Here is a 23,823-nt window from a genome sequence, read left to right as displayed (position 1 = left end):
TACATACCCCATTGTCCTAGCTGCAGATTGCCCTTAAAATATCAGCAGCGGCATGAAGCTCAATGCCCTGGAACATTTGGGCTTCTGGAAGGACAAAAGGCAGTGAATTTGGACATTGACATGCTATAGGACAGAGGGATGAGCCAGATCGGTATCATTGTGTGGGAGAGAAGGAGGTTTTATCATTCTGCTTTGGCTATAGTCCCAATTCTAATTGCCTTTCCTTTCTAATTCCTCTGGATAAAAACCTTTATAGATATGTTTCTTTCACTACAAATATTAGGAGTGGGGCCATAACAGGTGTAGTATGACTCCAGCCCACATATATAAAGTCCAAGACCTGTATCTGCCCCAATGTCTTCCACCCCCTGTTCATTCTATTTTTTTTTTAATCAACTATAAAGATAAAATTATGGGTTAAAGAAGTGTAGCTTGGTCCCCAACATATAATTCTTTTCCCAACAGTTAATTCCATATCCTCAACATGTAATTCTTATAATATGATTTCATGGCATTATGTAGCTTCCCTCTAAGAAACTCTAATCTGATCAAAATGAAAGATAACAATAGCACTTAGACTTATATACAGCTTCACAGTGCTTTACAGACCTCTCTAAGCAGTTTAGCAGAGTCAGCATATTGCCCCCAACAATCTGGCTTCTCATTTTTCTGACCTCGGAAGGATGGAAAGCTGAGTCAACCTTGAGCCTGGTGAGATTTGAACTGCTGAACTGCTGGCAACAGGCAGTCAGCAGAAGTAGCCTGAAGTATTGCATTCTAACCACTGCTCACCATGGCTCAATAAATATGGGAATAATGGTAGCTAAACTCTTTCCCTATAAATTAGGATTTCTGCATTCCAGAATATGAAAACACACCATTTGCCATTCTGTTTGTTTCATTAATAAATTAGCAGTTTCCTCACTTTTTTTTTTGTTTTTGATAAGCATGTACAGATTGATCACTCCTGAATAATTGCACTCCGATGCTAAGTACCATGTAATCAAGTACAGAAGGGCAGTTCAATAAAACAATACATAAAAAGAAACTAAATATAGCCTAATATCAAACAATAGGATTGTTTGTTTATATATGGATCAATGTTTTGTTACATTGTGTGTGTTTTTGTGTGTGTGTGTGTGTCTAATACTAAAATAGGGTAGTATTGTACAGTACAGTACATTGAAAGCTGTAGCATAAACTGTGTTTAGGATAAACTTTGGAAACGGGAAAAATTAGGTTTCTAATACTGCAATTTCAAAAATAGCAATTTACAATACCATATTTTGCACTTTCCAGAATCCAGGAAAATAAGGAAACCTTAAACACACAATAGATCTAAATAAGCAAGGAATGGCATGAATGAGGCAATTAGTATAGCATGGCTTATATTGCCTACTTCTCCATCATATATTCAGTAAGCTCAGTTGGAATGCAAAGAAATCCTCAGAGCCCAAACCATAACTCAAACTGTCTTCATATGGATAAGAATATGATATTGGATTGGAATGGAAACCAATCAAAGAAAGAAGCAACCTAAGAACTAGGGAGAAATTTCCTGACTGTTAGAACAATTAATCATTTGGACTGACTTGCCTCCAGAAGTTGTGAGTGCTCCAACACCAGATATTTTAAAGAAGAGATTGGACAACCATTTGTCTGAAATGGTATAGGGGTTTGGTTGGACTAAAAGACCTCCAAGGTCCTTTCCAACTGTTATTATTTTAGGATCATATATTGAATTTTCTTCATATTTGTGTGTCAGAAGGGATAAAAATATACACTTAAAACTGGAAGAAGTTGCCACTAGACACTTTTTCTAGCAGTTCAATGTCAAAACAATGCCTGCATAATTCATGTGATTTTAATATCAATAAGTCACTGAGAGCAATTTGATACTGGTGGGGTGTAAATCTAATAAATAAATAAATAAATAAATAAATAAATACATACATACATACATACATACATACATACATACATACATACATATCTGCCTTTCTGTGCACTTACCTTGATGTTCCTGATATTATTTATTAGAAAATCAAATGATCCAACCACAGGAATTGTTGCCAGAAGAATATACAACAGCAGTTGTCTCCCCATGATCAAAGACTAAAGCACAAGATCAGGCAGTCACTCTTGCATTGCACTCTTGCAATGACTTTGGGTGAAAGATAAATCAAAAGCTTAGACCGAAAACCAAATATTTGTCAAAGTTCTGCAAATCAATTGCAAAATATTGGAAATATATTACAATTACACAACAGGGTCAAAGATTGATCATGCAGGGAAAAGGCAGCCTGTAACCTGGCCAAAATACTCACCCATTTGCCCTTGAAAAAAAACCTAGATTAAATTGCTTTTCTTCTCTCCCAAAATTCAAGGTATTGGTGACCACCTTTAGAGCGCTCCATGGCTTAGGGCCGGGATATTTACGGGACCACCTTCTGCCACCGAGAGCCTCCCACCGGCCAGTACGCTCCCACAGAGAGGGGCTCCTCTGGGTGCCGTCGGCCAAACAATGTCAACTGGTGGCCCCCAGGGGGAGAGCTTTCTCTGTGGGAGCACCTGTCCTCTGGAATGAGCTCCCCCTGGAGATACGGACGATTCCAGACTTACGTACTTTCCATCGGGCCCTCAAAACCTTTTTATTCCATTAAGGAATAAAATCTATCTCTCCAATTGTGTATTTTAATTTGGATTTTTAATGGGGGATTTTAACTGTCAGGCCAAATTGTTTAATTCATTTTTAAATTGTTTTTATATTTTGTATTTGATGTTTTTTACTTCTGGCTGTTCACCTCCCTGCGTCCTTCAGGAGAAGGGCAGTATATAAATTTAAATATTAAATTAAATTAAATTCAAAATAATTACAATCAAAATAATCCCAAAATAATGCTGCAGAAAGCCAGCTGCAATGAAAGCTACTCCAAAATTGTTTATTCCCCAGAAAGCTCCAAATAGCTTGCTAAATGGCAGATTTAAGACTCAGACAGAGAGTTTTGGAAAATTGGGCTTCTGCCTTCATGTAGGACAAAGCAATAAATTAAGTAGAAAGGGTGGTGGGAAATGCTAGTAAATTTCTTGACGTATTTCTGAGATTTTCCAGGCATAGTACTTAGTGCTGTTTTCTTGTACCCTTATAATTAACATTAGAAGGAAAATGCATATCCTTTAATAAAATTGGCTTGTTGGAGAAGATGATACCAGACTCTTTCTGATGTTTTGCCACCATAGACTAACACAATTCTCAACCTACAAAATACTTCTGTCTTGTGCTCACTTATATTTCCATTTATGATCATTATTTCTGCTCTAACAAAACAGTTTGAATGATTGCCTTTGAGAATGGATTTAGCCATTGAAATAAGCTGTGGTTTTTGAATAAGCCACAGTTGCAGGATTCAATAATATCCCAAGCCATAAATTAATGTTTACAAACCACAATATAAGCCAGACCAATGAATCTGTTTCACCTCTTCTCTGATTTTGGACAGGCTCTGGCACCTTCTGTTCTCTTTCAAACTAATCTGCATCACTTGTACTGTTCCCCACTGCCATTCACACACTCTCTTCCATATGGCAGTAGCACCCTAAGCCCCACTGCACTCATGCCCAACTTCCTGGCCATCCATATACTCTCTCATTCCTGCTCCCATACAGCAGCAGCCACTTGACCTGCCAGTTGATCATCTGGGACTTGCAACTTCCTACCAGTTTCCCCACTGACTTTCCTTGTTGAAAACAAACAAGAAATTGTGAGGAGTTGCTTACTTAATGACTCACAATCATCAGTTAATTACAGCAACTGTAATTAATTACAGCAACTGTAACAGTTTAATTACAGGGATTGTCATTGCTAAGTGATGTGGTCACATCAGAGGTGGGTTTCAGCAGGTTCTGACCAGTTCTGGAGAACTGGTAGCAGAAATTTTCAGTAGTTCGGAGAACCGGTAGTAAAAATTCTGACTGGCCCTGCCAGTGGTGGGTTCCTCCCGGTTTGGCCCGGTTCTGCCGAGCCGGTAGCAGTGAAGATATGACATCACCGAACCAGTTCTGCCCCCCTGCCCTGCCCCCCTGCCCCCCTGCCCTGCCGCCCCCGCATTATTCTTACCTTTTATTTGGCCCCACCCCCAATCTATTACTGCCTCCTGAATCCCAGCTGATCGGCTAGAGGGAAAAAAACTGTTTAAACTCTTGCCTGGGGCTTGAAAGGGCCGCCCTACAGCTGATCAGTGTTAAAAGAAAACAAATGAGTAGACTGGTGCCTGCAAAAATAAATGGGTAGACCAGTGCCTCCAAAAACAAATGAGTAGACCGGTGCCTGCAAAAACAAATGGGTAGACCGGTGCCTCCAAAAACAAATGAGTAGACCAGTACAGTTCTGCAAGCAGTTAAAAGCCTAGTAGACCAGTACCTCTGCTAAATCCTAAAGAATTGTCACATGACCATCAAGCCATGCCCACAAAATAAGCCACACCCACAGAACTGGTAGTAAAAAAATTTAGAACCCACCCCTGGGCCCTGCCCCCATCTATTCTCTGCCTCCCAAGTCCCAACTGATCAGGAGGAAATGGAGATTTTACAGTATCCTTCCCCTGCCATGCCCACCAAGCCACGCCCACCAAGCCATGCCACCCCCACCAAGCCATACCCACAGAACCGGTAGTAAAAAAGTTTGAAAACCACCACTGGGTCACATAATATTTTGCTTTATGATCACATTGTTTAGCTATGGAAATTCCAGTCCAATTGCTGTCATAACCAGAGGACTACCTGCATAATTATTTTACAGTTAAAAGAGGGCCTTTAAACAACAAGTTTGAAAGAGTAAAACTTTATCTCAAAATACAAGAAATGTTAATTAGCAGTTTAAAGAACTTAGAAAAAATATAAAACATGTGCTAAAAAGCTGAATAGGAATTTAATTTAAGAAAGTTTTAAAACGATTAAAAGACCGGACAAAACTTTAAATGTTAGGACTGTTGCTAAGATTTTGGAAAAAAAGAATAGAAATTGCTTAATCTACCAGGAAAGACAGTAATTGGCTCAAATTGAAAACAAAACAATGAAAGCTGAAATTTCATGAATGTAGAAATGGGCCAGTAGATGGGACTAAAGTTCTAAGCAGAAAAGAAAAGTGAAATCTGCAAAATGACAAATAAAGGTTTGACCCTTGAGACATTTCAAAGGATTTTTGAAGAAATGTAAGAGAATCTTGCAATCAATCTGATAATGATCATCTCTGTACCAGTAAATGTTTTTTTTTTTTTTTAAATTGAGATGGGGGAAAGAAGTTCCCAGAAAGATTCGGTCTTATGGCAGAACTTGATGAATTAAAGCTAAGATTGTTAGACATAAAATAAGGTGACCAGACGTCCTGCTTTTGGCGGGACAGTCCCGCTTTTGAGCAATTTGTCCCGCGTCCCGCAGCATTTTAAAAAAGTCCCGATTTTTCATTCTGCCTCCTGAGTCCCGGCTGCCTCCTGAATCCCCGCTGATGGCTAGAGGGAAAAAAAAACTCTTTAAACTCTTGCCGCGGGGCTTCAAAGGGCCGACCTACAGCTGATCAGTGTTTAAAAAAAAATGAATAGACCCATGCCTGCAAAAATAAAAAAAACAGCCCCTGTTAACAGCTTCCGCTAGGTTAATTAGCTGCAAAAAGCTGCAAAAAGTTCCTGGAGCAGATTTTTTTTCCCCTAGCTATACTGAAAACAAAGGCGAAAGCGAAACTAAACCTGCAACGTGACAAAATGAGGCAGAGAGAGATTTCTTTCTTTTTCTTTTTCTTTTTCCTCACCAAAAAAGGTAGGTACAAAACTGCAAACAATGGGAAATTTTGGGCAAAAGAGGAGAGTTCAAGATTTTAAAACACAAAAGAAGAAAAGCTCTATTTAACTAGGGAATTGTAATAATTGAGATACTATTACTAATTGTATATTGTGTTGAAAGCAGAAATGGTTAAGTTGTGGTTTGGAGGAATATATGGGGGAAATTATTTGGTTTATTATTATTGGTAAATATAATTAATTGATTTGTAAGAAATTGGATTGCATGGAAATAATTGGAATATTCATGTTCATATTGATTAATATACAAAAAAGATAGTTATATAACTAATTGATTTATATTAAAATGTTGAATTTGTATTAAACAACTGTATTACATAATTACATAATTAACCAATGTGAGGATGGATATAAAAATAGATGACAATGGGAAGGGGTATAATATAGAATAGAAGGGAAAAATTGAATTTGATTAAGATTAGAGATGAGAATGAAGGGTAATATTGTTTTTTTAAAAAAAATAGATGAGGAATAAATATGGCAAAAAGGAAATATAGAAATTGTAAATTTAATTGAAATGACTAAACGCTGTTTAAATTTGTGAACCAGCCAAATATTCTGTTCAAAGAAAATACATTGTATGTTTGTATGTGTGTTTCTAATTATTGCCATTTATTCATATTTGTTCTCTTTTATTCTTTAAAGTTTAACAATTCATTCTTAATCTTAATATCTTTATATTTGCTTGGGGTTGGCTTTCTTCCCTTTCATCTTTTTTATTGTACAGCAATCTTTCTCCTCAAACCTACCACCTCTCTCTTTTCTTTCCTTCTTACTTTCTCTTGCTCCCCCTCTTCTTCTCCTCCCTACTTCCTCTTCCTTTCTCCTTCTCCTCCTCTCTTCCGCCCTCTCTTACCCTCACTCCTACTCTAATTTCCATTCCTTCATCCCTCTCTATTGCTGTATCCTTTAATGCATATGGACTACTCAGAGGGCTGAAAAAGTTATTTTTGACTGGTCCTCACACTTTTGACCAGTCCTTGAACTTATGACTGTCCTCACATTTTACATTTTTGCCCTATCTTGTCACCATGGTGAAGAGAAGCAGTTGTGAAATGAGTGACATGGTTGTTAAGAATACTGCACGGGCATAAATGTGAGGATGGTCATAAGTGTGAGGACCAGTCAAAAGTGTGAGGACCTGTCAGAAATGACTTTTCAGCCCTCTGAGTAGTCCCTATACACATAGCCATGGCCACCCGGTCACATGACCAGCTAGCCACGCCCACCCAGTCACATGGCCTCCAAGCCACGCCCACACAATAAGTCACGCCCACAATGGTGTCCTTACCAATGTTAAAATCTGTTCACCTTACCCTATACACATAGCCATGGCCACCCGGTCACATGACCAGCTAGCCACGCCCACCCGGTCACATGACCAGCTAGCCACGCCCACCCAGTCACATGACCAGCTAGCCACGCCCACAAAATAAGCCACGCCCACAATGTCCCTCTTTACCAATGTTAAAATCTGGTCACCTTAACATAAAAGAAAGAAAATTAAAGTTGGCTTGTTTGATCAGAGTGAAAATATGGAATATTTTTATAAAATTCTGGAAACCCTTTATGGACTTTCTGTTAACATTTGTACAGAAATGGCAATGCTCTTCAGATTTATTAATGGATAGAGGAGGTTGCGGGAAGAAGTGAAGCATGCAAGTAATATACTACTGGGTGGGGAACTATTAATTTGCTTATACTTGTTGCAAGGAAAATTAGCAATCACTTCTTTATATATTCTTTTTTTCTACCTCTCTTCATGCTCTTCTCTTTCTTTTCTTTTTTGGAGTTTCAATTTATTCCTTTCTACTTTTTCTGATTTCAGATTTTATTATCTTTTAGCATTGTAAAACTATTTTAAAAGAAGAGAAATAGAAAAAAGAAACTAAAAAATATGATAACTATCAGATTGAACTTGGTAGAAAAAGATGTATAGACAGATAGACATACACACACAAACACAACATAAAAACAGAAGTCAACAACAAATAAATATATTGGAGACATAGATTAGAAAGACATGAGAATATTTGAAATTGGACTTTGAAAATACATTGTAAAGATATATATAAAGAAAATAATGGGTAAAATAGAAAATCTTTTTATTTAGATCAATTTCTACAGTAGATTTTAATTTCCTTTCTATTATTTTTAAAGTAAAAATAGTCTCTTGGCCACTGAAGGGAGATGCAAACAAAATGAATTGTCCAAGTTTTCAGAGTTTTGTGTCTATTGAGTCTTGATCAATCTGGTTATTGGTGGAAGAAAAAAGCAATAGTGGGATTTAAAATCTCCTCTTGCTTATCTATATAAGCAGGTTCATAGAAACAGAGCTAATGCTACAGATACTCTTTTTAGGATTTTAATTCTTATCACCAGTCCCTGAAAAACTAGGTGGTAAGAAAGAAATGAGTCTTCCCTTCCCTTCCCTTCCCTCCTTCTCCTCCTCTCCTCTCCTCTCCTCTCCCCCCTCCCCTGCCCTCCCCCTCCTCCTTCTTCTCTTTGCTTGTTGGCTGTTTTTGTTGACAGGAAGGAAAATGCATTTGCATGTGCTTTCTTGTGCCTTTACATATACACCCATGAATGTTCTGAGGTGTTTACATGTGTGAGACTGATTTGAATAGGGAAGGAAAGAGTTAATTTTAGAACCAAGATACATTATTTTATAGGCAATTTATTTTAACTGATAGCTTTAGTTCAAGTAAAGTTTTTCGGTTTGTCTTGACCATGCCTTTCTTTTGCAATGTAGCTTCTGGCAAATAGACATATTTACAGGTATGTACTGTATATGTGGAACACACAGCGATGTGTCAATTAGACATATGTGCAGGGATGGAGAATCTCCTTGATTTCAGCTAGAATCTCCTTGATTTCAGCTAGAGCTGGCAACCTTAAGGAGATATGGTGATGACTCCAAAGATGACATGTTATTTTCATCTGTATTTATATTTCTTTATATATTAATTCCCATCTCATTCTTCCTCAGCAAAGGTGCAGTTTTAAATTCATGGTTATCTTCCTTTGACAGGAGAAGTATCTGGGTATATTCAGTGATACCAAGAGATAGCAGAATCATGTAGTGCATAAAATTAAAAGTCACACAGTTCTGTAAACCTGCAGTAGATATGCTTTTGGCTAGAGCACTTGCAGAAAAACATATATGATTATGAATTAAAGCACTCTTGTGTCTATCCAGCTACCCAATAATCCTTAACAATATTAGAACCATACGGTAAAACTGAGGTTACATGGCTATTCTTAAGGAAACTACTTTGTGTCTTTTCTGTCTCTCTCTCTTTTTTGCAGGCTTTGTGGGGGAAAGCATTTTAAATTATCTTATATAATATAGTATCCATTTTGATAAAACATTTACAAGAAAATGTGCATTTTTTTATTGATTGCAAATTGTAAAATTACATTTTAGAATTTATTGGGTAAAATTTAGAAAAGGTTCTTTTGGAATTATTATGCAGGAATTTGCATAATGGTCACAGGCAAATAATTATATACTATACTTTTATATCATCTAATGCAGAATCATTACATTTGTTGCCTAGAAACTCAGTCCAATACTCCTTTTTTTGAAATTTTTTATTAAACTGGCAAGATGTCATTGTTGTTACACTTATTAGAAACAATTTACCTTTATTGTTAACCCAATAAAGAAATGTAGATTGATTTGTATCACAATAATATATGTTATAATATATGTTAGTTTGAACTAAATTGAAAAAAGATATGACTTCTTAGTAAAGACAATGAAAGGCTTCCTTTTCCCTTTGAAAATAAAATCAGTTATTTGAATTTAGGTTTCCATGAGGTACAAAATTTTATGGAGGTAGCAGTGTTATTCAACATGTGTGGCCATTCACTCTTATGCTCATAATGTAATTAAACTGAAAAACATGTGGCTGATTTTATGCTATCTAATAAAATTATGGACATTAAGTGGTAACAATCTTTTGCTGTTGTGTGTGTTCTTTAAGGATTTATATCCAGTTTCCAGCAGTCAACTTCAGTTTGTCTAGATCCAGTTCTATAGTCCTTCTCACGTATCCTGAAAAACAGAAAAAGAGAAGTGTTAAGTACTAGCATTATTACTGATGAAATCTATATCCAGACATAAACCTTTGGTGGCATTATAGTATTATCTGATTAGCTTATTTGCTTTGGTTATCCTAGTATCAGGTAACCATAGGGGTATCTGAATATTATTCAAGGGTTTCAAATTATATCTGACATACCATGTCTGAGGCGACTTAGCAAGAATGAAATTGGTTAGTTCATTCTGTGACTCATGTTATATTCTAACACTTGTGAGAATCCTCAGTAAGTCTTTAAGTAAGCCTTTTCCACAGGTCCACCCCACCTGCATTCTCAAGCCCGTGATAAAAGCCAAGTACTAAAGAGCCAGATAATTTTTAGTCTAGAGAAAAAGGCAAGAAAAATAACCGAATAACAGAGTTGGAAGAGACTTTGGGGGTCTTCTAGTCCAACCCCCTGCTCAAGTAGGAAACCCTATAACATTAGAGACAAATGGTTGTCCAATCTTGTCTTAAAAACCTCCAGTGATGGAGCACCCACAACTTCTGGTGGCAACCCATTCCACTGTTTAATTATTCTCTCTGTCAGGAAATTGTTCCTTAGTTCTACGTTGCTTCTCTCCTTGATTTGTTTCCATCCATTTCTTCTTGTCCTGCCTTCAGGTCCTTTGGAGAATAGGTTGACCCCCTTTTCTCTGTGGCAGCCTGTCAAATATTGCAACATTTCTATCATGTCACCCCTAATACTTCTTTTCATTAAAAAAGACATAACCAATTCCAGCAACAGTTCTTCATATGTTTTAGCCTTCAGTAAAAATAGTTTTATCAAGTAAGTGCTTTTTGGTTTCTCTCACCTGAAGGCTACATTGAGCTGTCCCTGTACAAAAATGTCTCTTACTTGAGCAGAAGGTCTTTCAAAACGTGTATTAGAGAAAAACTGACCTGGAAACACAAATAGACATAAACCCACAATTACAATTTTTAATGTAATAGCCTAGACATCCTAGAGGCAGATTACATGCTATTTAAATCTATCATAGTTGAAATCTATGAAATATTTTCCTATTGCTTTCCTTCACATAGTTATAATCAATGAATCATTCAGCAATTTAACTGCATCTTTTGGGATTATATTTGGACCACAGCAATCAAAAGCTACAACCTAAAGCTCAGACCACTTTCATTGTGCTTTTTCAAATAACTCTTACACTTATCAGTTATGAACATTTCTGGAATTTTGATGCACTATTGTGTTACTAGTTAATTGTGAAAATACTTTTCCATTCAGAAATCTTCATCCATGGCTAGAGATGTATATTATTCTCCAAGGCTGATAATAATAATAATAATAATAATAATAATAATAATAATAATAATAATAATAATACATTTTATTGGTATTACTGTACCAGAGTCGAAGAAAAAGAACTAGAAAAAAATCACGAAATATCACGACCTGACCATCGAAACTACACAGCTATGGAAGAAACATATAACAGTGATACCCATTGTCATCGGGGCACTTGGAATCATGTCTAAGAATTTTACAAAACATATCAAGAAATTGCAGCTTCCTGCAATAACACCAGCGGAACTGCAAAAAACTGTGCTACTCGGAACATTGTATATTTTAAGGAGATACTTGGTTGATACCTAGGATGCTGACAGCAACCCATATCAACCATCACCAGTCAATGGTTTTTGTGACACGTTTTTAAATAATCATTTGACTGAGTTTCATGTTTAATGAACAAAAGAGATAATAATAATAATAACCTTTATTGTCATTGTACATATATATAATGAAATTGATTTAGCCTCTACTGGTGCAATCCATAACAAAAATACAAGACAACATGAATAATATAGAAAATGGTCCTTATACAAGTAATTAGAGAGAAACCAGTCATATGTTTCCATAAATCAGTGCAGGGAACAGATTTGGCTTTATCCTCCACGACTCAAGTGTCACATTTAAATGAGACAGTCTAGCAAGTAGCTTGCAATCAAGTCCTCTCGCTTCAGTGCTGGTACTTAATTGCAGTTGGGGTAGAACCCCAACTTCTACTTGAGATGTGAATTCAGATCTTGATATGAAAATGCAAATCTCTCATTAACTCAGAGACATGCATGGGATGAGCAAATGGCAAAAGCAGTATTGCACTATCACAATGCAGGCTCCACAGCATATATGTATGTGTGGTATCACATGCATATATGTTATGAATCATGATAACATGATACTGCTTTCATCATTTTGATGAAAGCCTTCAATACATATGCTCGGACTGTGATTGGAAATCAATAAATGGCTTTAATTTTCTCATTTAAAAAAAAAATTGGAAGGCTGCTAGTCCCTTATTACAGAATAAACCTTGCCAAATTTTTCATAAGAAAAAAAAATAGTCGTAATTTCTGTTATAGGCAACAAGCATGTTTATTTACTTTATTCCAATTTTCAGATGAATTATGTATTTCCTTCCTCTTCCATTTATTGATTGCTTGCCAATTTGAATAAAAATAACAAACATTATTGATATTTTTCCAGGCAAGAAACATGGAATAATTCAAGTGCCAAGAACAGGGAGAATGATTAATTACAAGCAGTACAAGACATGTTTGTTCTCTGCTCAGTTGGGACCAAACTCATAGAGGGCACCAAAGGAAGGAGTAAATGATTGAAGAGCATCAAACAATTGCAGAAGAACCTGAACATCCAGAGAGTTCAACAAGTATGTTGTATTTTATCCTCCAAACTCCAACACATACCATTTTCTAAACCTGGGAGGCAATTTCCAATAGGCACTAGGATTGGCTCTGATTTATTACATCAATATCTTTGTTACAAAAGACTGTTGATCAGGAAGCCTTGATTTAAATAAACAATGTAAATAGAGACAGAGTTGCAAAACCATCAGATATATTTCTTCACATGAGAAATGAAAAAGGAAATGATTCAATCCCCTTTTTCCTCACCCCAAAGAAATATATGCTTCTATAGACACAATCTTCGTACACGTCTGACTCAGGGATGGTCTTCAAAAATTTTAGCAAGGGGTTCTCTGCTCGGTTGCTAGGTGGGCGTGGCCATGGTGGGTGTGGCCCAGTCAGCCTCCTGCACCACAGGAGGGGGACTTTTGCCCTCCGGGCTCCAGAGGCTTTCTCCGAGCCTCCGGGAGGGCAAAAACGGCCTTCCCAGGCTCCAGAGGCCCTCTGTAGGCTGGAAATGGGCCTGTTTCAGGCCTTCTTGAACTTCCGGTAGGCCTGTTTTTCATCCTCCCTGAGCCTCTGCATGCACCCTGCACTTACCTGTGGGGACTCCTGAGAGGGCAGGGGTGGGTGGGGTGGGGTGGGGCCAGCCAGGAGTGGGATTTGGGGATTCTCCAAACTGCACAGAATCTTAGCTAGAGGTTCTCCCAAACCCCAGCAGCCCACACCTGGTCTGACTTCATAGAAAGAGGTTTGGAGAGGTTTCATACTGACTCCACTCTGATATGAATATCTCTCAGACTTATCAAAGGCCATTTCCATATGATTAATTTCCACTCTCCCAATCCTCAGTTTAGAAGATGATTATATTTTTTGCTACTGACTTGGAATGCTGAGAACAAGGTACAAAGCTCACCAGCACCCAAAAGCAGTTCCCTATTGCTGAGAAGAAAACCATAAGGCTATCTATGTTCGTGAAATCACTAGGAGTCAAATTTGATTCAAGGGCAAATTTATCTTTCTCATGTTAATGTACCTCAAAGGATTATCGCAAAGACTAGCAAGATAACATGGATAAAGTGCTTTGTAGATACTATATATTGAAAAGCCAAATTTAATTCCAAATTGTATTACCATAGTCTGCAGCAGTAGTTAAATACATACCGAAAAGTCCATTAACTTGATTAGAAAAAGAATTGCTATTCTCAAAGTACAATCCAAGCCAACCAAGTGGAGGAGGTACATAGAAAAATTTGGTTACAATGTTGTCTGGTCCTGACAGAAATAGACTTTCTTCACTTGTCAGTGTAATGTTTATCCTAAGAGGAAACAAATTATTATTTTCTAATATTCCTTTGACAACTTGTCATGCTGATATGGTAATTTATTATCACTCGAATTACTGTTATTGGCAAACACAATTTTAATAAATCATATTTAAATGAATATTTTCACATTTTTTATTATTATATATCCCTTATGTATGTACCTGAAGTAATTTATATAGAATGTTTCAGCACAATGGCCTTACAGAAAATAGAAAATGTCTATTCAAGCAACACCTCAAAGGTAGTTTTTAACTGCTGATCCTCCACTGATGGAAGGCTAGTACATCTAGTCATCTAGTACAACAGAAAGGGAGTGATTTGTTTTTAAAATTTCTTCTTTGTTTTCAAACCTACATCTCATGCTTTTATTAAGGGGTCTTTAATTACTTTATCTAGATTTATGGCTGTAGGGAGAAGCCAAATGCTGAACTGTTTTCCCCATATGTTTGATGGATATTTGCCATTGGATGGAAATCAAAAAACCATCCATCAGCCCTTTTCTTTAAAAAAAGAAGAAGAAGAGCAATCAATAATGACACTATAGAAGTCAACATGAAATAATTACATAGGTAAAGCTGACTTAGAAACAATGAAAGAGATATCAGAGTTGTATATGATTTGTCTTTATCAATTTGGAATTGTTTCCAGATACCAGTTTAGGATTTCCATTGTCTCCTTCTGATTAATTTCATGTGGGTATCAAAAGCCATTCACACAAATTTAAATCTAGAAAAACCACAGATGGAAGATGATAGAGCAGTAAATTCCAAGTATAGCCTTCTGGATATATAGTAGACTTAACCAGGATGTTGTATTAACACTGACAGTATGATCACAATCTTTGAAAGCTGATAATACATCAGAAGGATCAATACTATTGCTGTATTTCTGTCTCTTTCATGACCATACATCAAATTACCAAAGACAGTTTCAGTCCCTACTAAGAGCAAAAATCAAATTGTAAAGAAACTGATAATTAAAATACTATTAAATGTCAGAGCAACCTAAGGCTTTCCAGTATCAGATTAACAACCAAAAAATCAGATACGGAATAATTTTTTTCCATATTAATTTGGTTTTATCTAAGTAAATTACAACCACCACTTCTTTCTAAGGAAAAAGGGACTAAAGGGTGCAACTTGGAAGTGTTAATCAGATTGGCTTTCAAACTGACTCTAGCCAGTATGGACACCATCTAAACAATGGACCTCAAATCTCCAAATAATTTATCTATATTCTCAAACTGTAAAAGCTCAAATATATCAATAACAAACTGACTAAATGCAGTACCGGCTACATTAATATTTAACTCTATCTTAATGAAGATGTGCAAATTAGATGTGAGAAAACCCAAATCAATATTATTAACATTGCAGCCTGATAGGCAAGGATTTTCATTTTATGTACGCTGTCTCTGGGAATAAGAAAGAACACCTTTCAGTCTGACAGATTATGCAAAAAGAGACTGTTTTAGGGATTGGAGAGCTCTATTATCTATAAAAGAAAAGTAAAAATTATAACATCATTTTTTACATGATGTTATCATGTGATAACATCAAATTGGCCCCTGGTTATTGGCCATGGACTATCACCTCCCTTTGATGTTTGATGTACTCGGTGAATGACCTTCGTGCCCTGCGAGACTCCCCCCTCTCGCAGGTCTGGCCCTCTTCGTTATCGAGGGCCTATCTTGATGACGGGCGTTGGAGCCACGAGAGATGGCATGCGGCTAAGAAGAGTTTGAGGGTTTTTTTAAGTGGGTTTTTTAGTGAGTTTTTAACAAAAATTTTAAGGGGTTCGGGGGGGATTAGGGTGGGTTCTGGGGGAAATCCACCGGGTTCAAGACCAGCCTTAGCGAAGGGCTGCGACATTAGGGACGTAGAACCGGAGGTCGGGGAGGGGGTTGGAGTTCGATTTGAAGAGGGCTGTTCCATCAGCATAGTGAGTGGGAGGGGCAGATATGGCGGAAGCTGGGGACCATATCATGTACGGGGAATGCGCACTCGCTATCTTAGAGCGATTGCGCATTCCGGTCCCCAATGCTTTTCTTGTTCCCCAGGTTGCCCAGATTCTCAGGGCCAGAGCCTCCGGCTGATGTTGTGCAATGCCAGGTCCGTTGTTAATAAAGCCCCCCTCATTCACGATCTTATTCAGGAGGGGGAGGCGGACCTGGCGGGTATTACGGAGACCTGGTTGGGCCAGGAGGGGGGAGTCCCCCTCGTGGATATATGCCCACCCGGCTTCCGTGCATTTCATCAGCCGAGGGCTCAGGGCAGGGGCGGGGGGGGTGGCGGTTATTATAAAGGAAGGTCTGGATCCAAGGGAGACCACTGTTCCACAGATAGCCGGATGTGAGTCCCTCTTTGTGAAGTGGGGTCGTGGAGTACAGATGGGCCTGTTGGTCACGTACCTGGCTCCCTGCCACGTGGCAACGGCCCTGCCCGAGCTCCTTAACGTTATAGCCGAGGTGGCAGTGGACACCCCCAGACTTGCCATCATGGGGGATTTCAACCTGCCATCTATCGGTGAAACGTCTGAGGTGGCTCGAGAGTTCATGGCTTCCATGACGGCCATGGACCTTACTCAGTTAATTCATGACCCCACTCACACAGGAGGACACACTCTGGACTTAGTTTTTGTCTCTGGTCAGTGGTTGAGTGGCCTCGATATAGGGGATATAGCCATCGAACCCTTGTCATGGTCTGACCACTCGCTCCTTCGACTGGACTTTCTAACCGCTGCACCCTGCCGCAGGGAGGCGGGACCGACCAGGTGGTTCCGCCCCAGGCGCCTGATGGACCCTGATAGGTTCCAGATGGAGCTTGGGCCATTTCCTGAGATTCTGGCTCATGACTCGGCTGAAGACCTGGTGGCCGCCTGGGATAGTGCGGCTGCCGGGGCCTTGGACCGAGTCGTGCCTTTGCGGCCTCTGACCCGGCACCGAACTCACCTAGCTCCTTGGTTTTCCGAGGAGCTTAGGGAGATGAAGCACCGGAAAAGACGCCTGGAGAGTAGTTGGAGGACCAGCCGCTCCGAACCTGACCGAACACTGGTGAGGTCTCATATTAAGACCTACCTAGTGGCGATAAAAGCGGCGAAAACTAGCTATTTTGCCGCTCTTATCGCGTCATCAGATAATCGCCCAGCCGCCCTGTTTAGGGTGACCCGCTCCCTCCTCCATCTGGAAGTGCGGGATGACCCCTTGCAGGGTCGAGCTGAGGATTTTGTGCAGTATCTGTATGACAAAATCGCTCAGATTCGGGAAGGGCTGGCCTCTGACTGGGTATGTCCAGACGGGATGACTGAGACAGGTCTTGAGAGTGTTATCTGGGGGGAGTTCGATCCTGTGGCTCCCGAGGACATGGACAGGGTCCTGGGACGGCTGAACGCGACCACATGTTTATTGGACCCGTGTCCCTCCTGGTTGGTACTGGCTTCCCGGGAGGTGACACGAGGCTGGCTCCAGAAGATTGTTAATGCTTCTTTGGGTGAGGGGGTCCTGCCGGCCGCTTTGAAAGAAGCGGTGGTGAGGCCCCTCCTCAAGAAGCCTTCTCTGGATCCGGCTGTTTTGGCTAACTATCGTCCAGTCTCCAACCTTCGCTTCATTGCAAAGGTTGTTGAGAGTGTGGTGGCGCAACAGCTTCCCCGGTACCTGGATGAAGCTGTCTATCTAGACCCGCTCCAGTCCGGCTTCCGGCCTGGGCACAGCACGGAAACGGCATTGGTCGCATTGGTGGATGATCTCTGGAGGGCCCGGGATAGGGGTTGCTCCTCTATCCTGGTCCTGTTAGACCTCTCAGTGGCTTTTGATACCATCGACCATGGTATCATGTTGCACCGGTTGGCGGGGTTGGGGGTGGGAGGCACCGTTTTGCGGTGGTTCTCCTCCTACCTCTCTGACCGGTCTTAATCTGTGTTGACAGGGGGGCAGCGGTCGACCCCGAGGCACCTTGCTTGTGGGGTGCCACAAGGGTCGGTCCTCTCGCCCCTTCTGTTCAACATTTATGTAAAGCCGCTGGGTGAGATCATCCGTGGCTTCGGGGTGGAGTTCCATCAGTACGCTGACGACACCCAGCTGTACATCTCCACCCCAAGCCACCTCAATGATGCCCTTAAAGTGATGTCCCAGTGCCTGGAGGCCGTGCGGGCCTGGATGGGGAGAAACAGGCTCCAACTCAACCCCTCCAAGACCGAGTGGCTGTGGCTTCCGGCGTCCCGATATAGCCAGCTGACGCCATCGCTGGCTATTGGGGGCGAATCACTCGCCCCCACGGAGAGGGCTCGTAACTTGGGCGTCCTCCTGGATGCACGGCTGTCGTTAGAAGATCATTTGGCAGCCGTGGCCAGGGGGGCTTTTTATCAGGTCCGCCTGATACGCCAGTTGCGCCCCTTTCTAGATCGGGACTCCCTACGCACAGTCACTCAGGCACTCGTCACTTCCCGCCTGGACTACTGCAACGCTCTCTACATGGGGCTCCCCCTGGGGTGCACCCGGAGGCTCCAGCTGGTCCAGAACGCGGCCGCGCGGGGGATTTTGGGGGCGACGAGGCGCTCCCACGTGACACCTCTCCTGCGCGAGCTGCACTGGCTCCCGGTGGTCTTCCGGGTGCGCTTCAAGGTGTTGGTGACCACCTTTAAAGCGCTCCATGGCTTAGGGCCGGGGTACTTACGAGACCGCCTTCTGCCACCAATAGCCTCCCACCGGCCAGTACGCTCCCACAGAGTGGGCCTCCTCAGGGTGCTGTCCGCCAGACAATGTCGGCTGGCGACCCCCAGGGGGAGAGCCTTCTCTGTGGCGGCGCCCGCCCTCTGGAACAACCTCCCCCCAGAGCTACGTACAATAACAGACCTCCGGATTTTTCATCGGGCCCTGAAAACCCATTTATTTCAACTAGCTGGGCTGGCTTGAGCCAAATTTTAAACGGATTTTAAATTGGAATGTTTTAATTACGGCCAAAATTATTTAATTATTTTAAACAGTTTTAGATTTTGTATGCTTTGTATGTATGTCTTGTTTTTACTTTGGCTGTTCACCGCCCTGAGTCCTACATTGGAGAAGGGCGGTATAGAAATTTAAACAAATAAATAAATAAATAAATAAATAAATAAATAAATAAATAAATAAATAAATAAATAAAAATAGCAAATTTACCCTTCAATTGTTAAAGAGTCTCTGTCATTCCACACAAAAGAGTGACTGGAGCCATTATTTTTCAGTGTAATTTTTTCTGTTGTCACCTTTATTTCCAGGTTAAGCCTCGAATAAATTATTTCAAACTCTGTAAAATGGTTGTTTTCACCAAGCTTGCCAGTCACTTGGATCCCTGGAAGTATGTAAAGGAACATTCAGGAAACATATTAGTGTTTGCCTAACATTCATTAGTACAGAAATAATTTCCATATAAACACAATGAGTAAAAACATCTGAATCTCACAAGATTGCTCTTTACTTAATCTGATTGCCAATTCAGTTGGCTGCAGTGCGCTACCCTGCTCTATTTATTTAGACTCAAAGCTAAAATGAGTTTAGCCCATTTAGGATTTAAATGGGAGGCTGCCACAAAACCCCAAGATTACTGGCTAGACATAGAAGCTTTCTACATCTACATCTATTTCTAGTATATCTACATCTATCTCCTGGAAGAATATATGAGAACATGTCCATGAATTTCATCAGCACTCAAGCTTAATTTGAAGATGGCTTCGTTACACTACACAAATAATTACATCTGTTTTTGTCCATATAGCCAACCTTTCAGTCAAGCAATCCATCATGCCAATGCTGCTAAATATTTTTTACATCTGTATAGCAGATATAAGACAAGACAATCAATAAAGAGTTGATAGAAATCCCCAACATTTAAAATAAATATTACAAATAACCAGTGAATTTGGGAACTAAGAAAAGTCAGCACACCCTCAAATGCATATTTGAATCTGCAACATGTTACAGTGCATTTGTGTGAAATTAGATGAAAAGTACAGTCAACAAAAACAAGGATCAGAAAAAAAGAATAGTTGGGGTTTTTTTAGGCTGTCATAAAGAAAACATCCCCATAGAACTTTGAATATTCAGAGCTACACACTTTTTTATGGAAATCACATACCTTTCTCTGGATCAGATAACAGATTTAAGGATGTCCGTGGCTGTCCGTTAATAGATAAACAAACTAATTTTTTTTCATTAGGTGGTTGAAAAAGGAAATGGATATTTGAAGTCCTAGGAAGAACTGGAAAGAAAAGTAATTATTAGTATGTATTTTATACTGACTCATGGAATTGTCCAAGATCCCTAATATCTTAGCTTAATTTTATGGCTGATGAAATTCAGGTAATTATAATTAGTGTGAACAGAAGGCTGCAAAAGTTTACAAAATGTTAATTAATAGAGCTGACAAATTCTTCATGGGGATTTTTTGTTTGATCAAATTTCTAAGCACAGCACCTTGAAAGCAATCTCACAAGTTTTTACTCAATAACAAAGTAAAATAAGGAGCTGGCCTGGTCCACTTAGGCTACAGTAGCCATATGACCTTTATTTCAGAAAGCTGTCCTTTAGATTTATACAATTTAATGGTTTATTTCTTGACCTGGCTCTTGCATATTCCTTTGTAAATCATATAAACAAAAACAGTTTTAAATTCTTATGAACCTCTTTCAGATTTGCTCCCTTTTCAGGTTTGCCCTGTTTTCTGATCAAGGAAATATGATAATTGTAACTTAAACCCATGTTGCACTTATGGAGTGAAAACATATGAAGAAGTAAATTGCAGCTTCAATTGTTTTCCCTCTGATGTTTTGCTGCAATAGATTAAATATACCATTTGAGGTGCTTTAAAAGGACATTCAGAATCACCTTATTGGTGAGAGGGACGGCATATAAATTTAATAAATAATAATAATAATAATAATAATAATAATAATAATAATAATAATATGGTTTTTCCACTCTAATATTATTCTTATAATAATAGTGTCTATCTTCTTTCAGATTAACGAAGTCCAGATTCCTTGCTTGTTTCCCCACCACCACCACCACCACCACCACCATACAGAATGGAGAGATTACTTAAACAGAAGGGAAAGGGTGGAAAAATAAGATCTCTTTATACAATCTCTCCTGTGCCTGACCTCTTTTCTTGTACTTCACCAGCCACCTCCCCTCACAGAATGAGGAGATTAGAGAAGAAGAGATTTCAAAAGAGTAAGCAACACACAATGGGGAATACAGTGGCTATTTGCATGAAGTGCTTGGGGCTGCTGGCTTCCCCATTCTGTGCCTATTTATTCTTTTGTAATCCCTTCCTCTTTAATGAATGTTGATACAAGCAATGTTTTCCTTCTTGCTAATTATCCCAGCATTGGGGTTCTTTTGTAATCCCTTCCTCTCTAATGAATGTAAATACAAACATTGTTTCCTTTCTTGCTAATTATCCCAGTATTGGGGTGATCATTCCAAAGGGGAGGGAACTGCCTGGGAGGCAAACAAAAGCCAAAGCTGTGAAGGTGATTAGTTTTGTCAATTACAGGCAGCAGCTGCCATCCAGCACCATCCAGCACCAAGGTGGGCATTCCAAAGAGAGAGGGAGTAGGGAAAAGGAAAGCACAGTTGCAGTTCTCATCCAGTAAATATTTTACTTAACGGCAGAGCTGTCTGTCCCAACTGTGGTCAAATGAGGACTACCTATAGTTACTGTTTGATTTTACACATACTGCTTGGGAAAAGCAATTTATTAGCTTGACTTAATGCCAAGGAGCTCTTAAGCCAGCATTTCTCAGACTCAGAAACTTTAAGATGTGTTGACCAACTCCATGCTGGATGAAGAACTCTGGGAATTGAAGTCCACGCATCTTAAAGTTTCAGAAATTGAGAAACTACGAGTCAAGATTCAGAGGTAGTGGATATTGCAAGCTATTTCTAAATTGGCAGTCAAGTTCAGACTTTTGAGTATCACTAATGCTAAACTGGTTTTGTTCTGCTTCTTTTTCCTTTCAACTTCCCAGACAATTTTATATTAGTTCAATTATTATTTATGTAATACCATGTTCTTTCAAAATTTTTATACTAGCATGTTTATTTACTTTACAAAATGACTGAATGTACAGTATATTAAAAGATTGATCAAAATTTTGTAATTTGCCTTAATAAAAATACAAAGCATGTTTGAACTGGTCAAAAGTCTCTATCTGCATTGTAGAATCATTGATAGCTATTGATAATGTATCAATCTATTTTTGCATATGGGCAATCCACTGACACTGACCATGAGTTCCTGACTTTAACTCTGTGCTGACATTTACTTTGTTTCTTGACATCTTTCTCTGCTTCTTTAAATAGCTCCCTGAGATAGGACGACCTGCAGAAATTTACATGTTAGTGAAGCTCACTAGTTTTACTCTTTTACTTTGATCTGATATACAGAATCTGATATATACAATAACATTTCATTATCGAAAACAACAATTATATTTATTTCTTACCCAAACCTAATCTCAAGATAAGAAGTTAAGATAAGAAGCCTCTTCATCTGCCACAAATACATTTACACACACACAGACACACACAAACACAGATATAATATATGAATACTATTAATAAGTGTGTGTTTCCCACAAATTTGCATGGATACACATAGAAACAAAGTACTAAAATCAAATTAAGGCTTTGGTAATCCTTGTTTACTGACTTCCATGGGAAGTTACAGTGGTGCTGAAAAAATAATATTACAAGCAATCCCCACATTAAAAACATTCGCAGCAGGGGTGGGTTCTAAAATTTTTTACTACTGGTTCTGTGGGCATAGCTTATTTTGTGGGCGTGGCTTGATGGTCATGTGACAATTATTTAGGATTTAGCAGAAGTACTAGGTGCTACCAGGTTTTTAACTGCTTGCAGAGCTATACCAATCTACCCATTTATTTTTTGCAGGCACTGGTCTACCCATTTATTTTTGCAGGCATGGATCTACTCATATATTTTTGCAGGCACTGATCTACTCATGTATTTTTGCAAGCACTGTCTACCCATTTATTTCTGCAGGCCCCGGTCTACTCATTTGTTTTCTTTTAACACCGATCAGCTGTAGGGTGGCCCTTTGAAGCCCAGCAGCAAGAGTTTAAACAGTTTTTTTCCCCCTCTAGCCATCAGATGGGACTCAGGAGGCAGCAATAGATTGGGCGTAGGGCCAAATAAAAGGTAAGAATAACATGGGGGGGAGTGGGGGGCACGGGGGGTGGGGGGCAGGTGGGAGAACCGGTTCGGTGATGTCATATCGTCACCGCTACCGGCTCGGGAGAACTGGGCCGAACCAGGAGGAACCCACCACTGGTTTGCAGCATCCCTCAGTCACAGGATCACTATTATAGTCAGTATGTCTACCCATTTATTTTTGCAGGCATCTGTGCCTCATCTGTGCCTCATCTGTGCCTCATCTGTGTTTTTTCTTTCCTTGCAGAATAGAGAGATTGGAGAGGATGGAATTGTAAGAGAGTAATCAGGCACACAGTGGAGAATATACAATGAAAGCAATGCATACTTTGCTAAATTCCCCATTGTGTGCCTGCTTTCTCTCTTGTAAAGATAGTCCGTGACTTATTATCATAATTAAACTCACACTTTTGGTCATAAGTTGTGATGGTGTTGAGAAGGTCACCAGATGACCACGCCCAATTTACGGCAGTCGCTAAGCAAATGCTGCAGTTGTAAAGCAAATTCTATGTTTGTTAAGCAAACCCATTGTTTGGTATGGGGCGTATTTTTGTTGGAAACTGAAAGTAAATACCAGTTTCTGGCAAAAACATCATAAATCGTAGTCACATGACTGCTGGGTACTGCAAAGAGTTGTAAAGGTAGGCCAGTTGCCAAGCACCCAAAATTCAGTCACTTGA

At 39.5% G+C, this 23,823-nt stretch overlaps 2 protein-coding genes across 4 annotated transcripts in view; both read right to left on the bottom strand.

Moving 5' to 3' along the window:
- LOC139312326 (inter-alpha-trypsin inhibitor heavy chain H3-like) overlaps window positions 1-2,140 on the bottom strand; it is a 37,137-nt gene extending 34,997 nt beyond the window's left edge. The window contains exon 1 of the mRNA XM_070937031.1: window positions 2,014-2,140. Within this exon, the coding sequence (XP_070793132.1) occupies window positions 2,014-2,106 (93 nt within the window). The 5' untranslated portion in view covers window positions 2,107-2,140. The remainder of the gene's footprint in view (window positions 1-2,013) is intronic.
- A 7,307-nt stretch (window positions 2,141-9,447) lies between these two features.
- The window catches only part of LOC139312322 (inter-alpha-trypsin inhibitor heavy chain H4-like), a 41,628-nt gene continuing 27,252 nt past the window's right edge, over window positions 9,448-23,823 (bottom strand). For 2 of the 3 annotated variants that reach the window (XM_070937026.1, XM_070937027.1), the window contains 6 exons: window positions 22,200-22,292; window positions 20,043-20,165; window positions 19,088-19,259; window positions 13,772-13,926; window positions 10,753-10,840; window positions 9,448-9,912 (listed from right to left, as the gene is read on the bottom strand). In XM_070937026.1, the coding sequence (XP_070793127.1) occupies window positions 9,837-9,912; window positions 10,753-10,840; window positions 13,772-13,926; window positions 19,088-19,259; window positions 20,043-20,165; window positions 22,200-22,292 (707 nt within the window). In that variant the 3' untranslated portion in view covers window positions 9,448-9,836. The remainder of the gene's footprint in view (window positions 9,913-10,752; window positions 10,841-13,771; window positions 13,927-19,087; window positions 19,260-20,042; window positions 20,166-22,199; window positions 22,293-23,823) is intronic. The other variant, XM_070937028.1, reaches the window with a different exon arrangement.

The sequence above is a fragment of the Pituophis catenifer genome, unplaced genomic scaffold (assembly GCF_029215685.1).
Source record: "Pituophis catenifer annectens isolate HBS135680 unplaced genomic scaffold, rPitCat1.0.hap2 SCAF_2, whole genome shotgun sequence".
In the NCBI taxonomy this organism is placed as follows: Eukaryota; Metazoa; Chordata; class Lepidosauria; order Squamata; family Colubridae; genus Pituophis; species Pituophis catenifer.
This window is presented reverse-complemented; position numbering and strand designations above follow the sequence as displayed.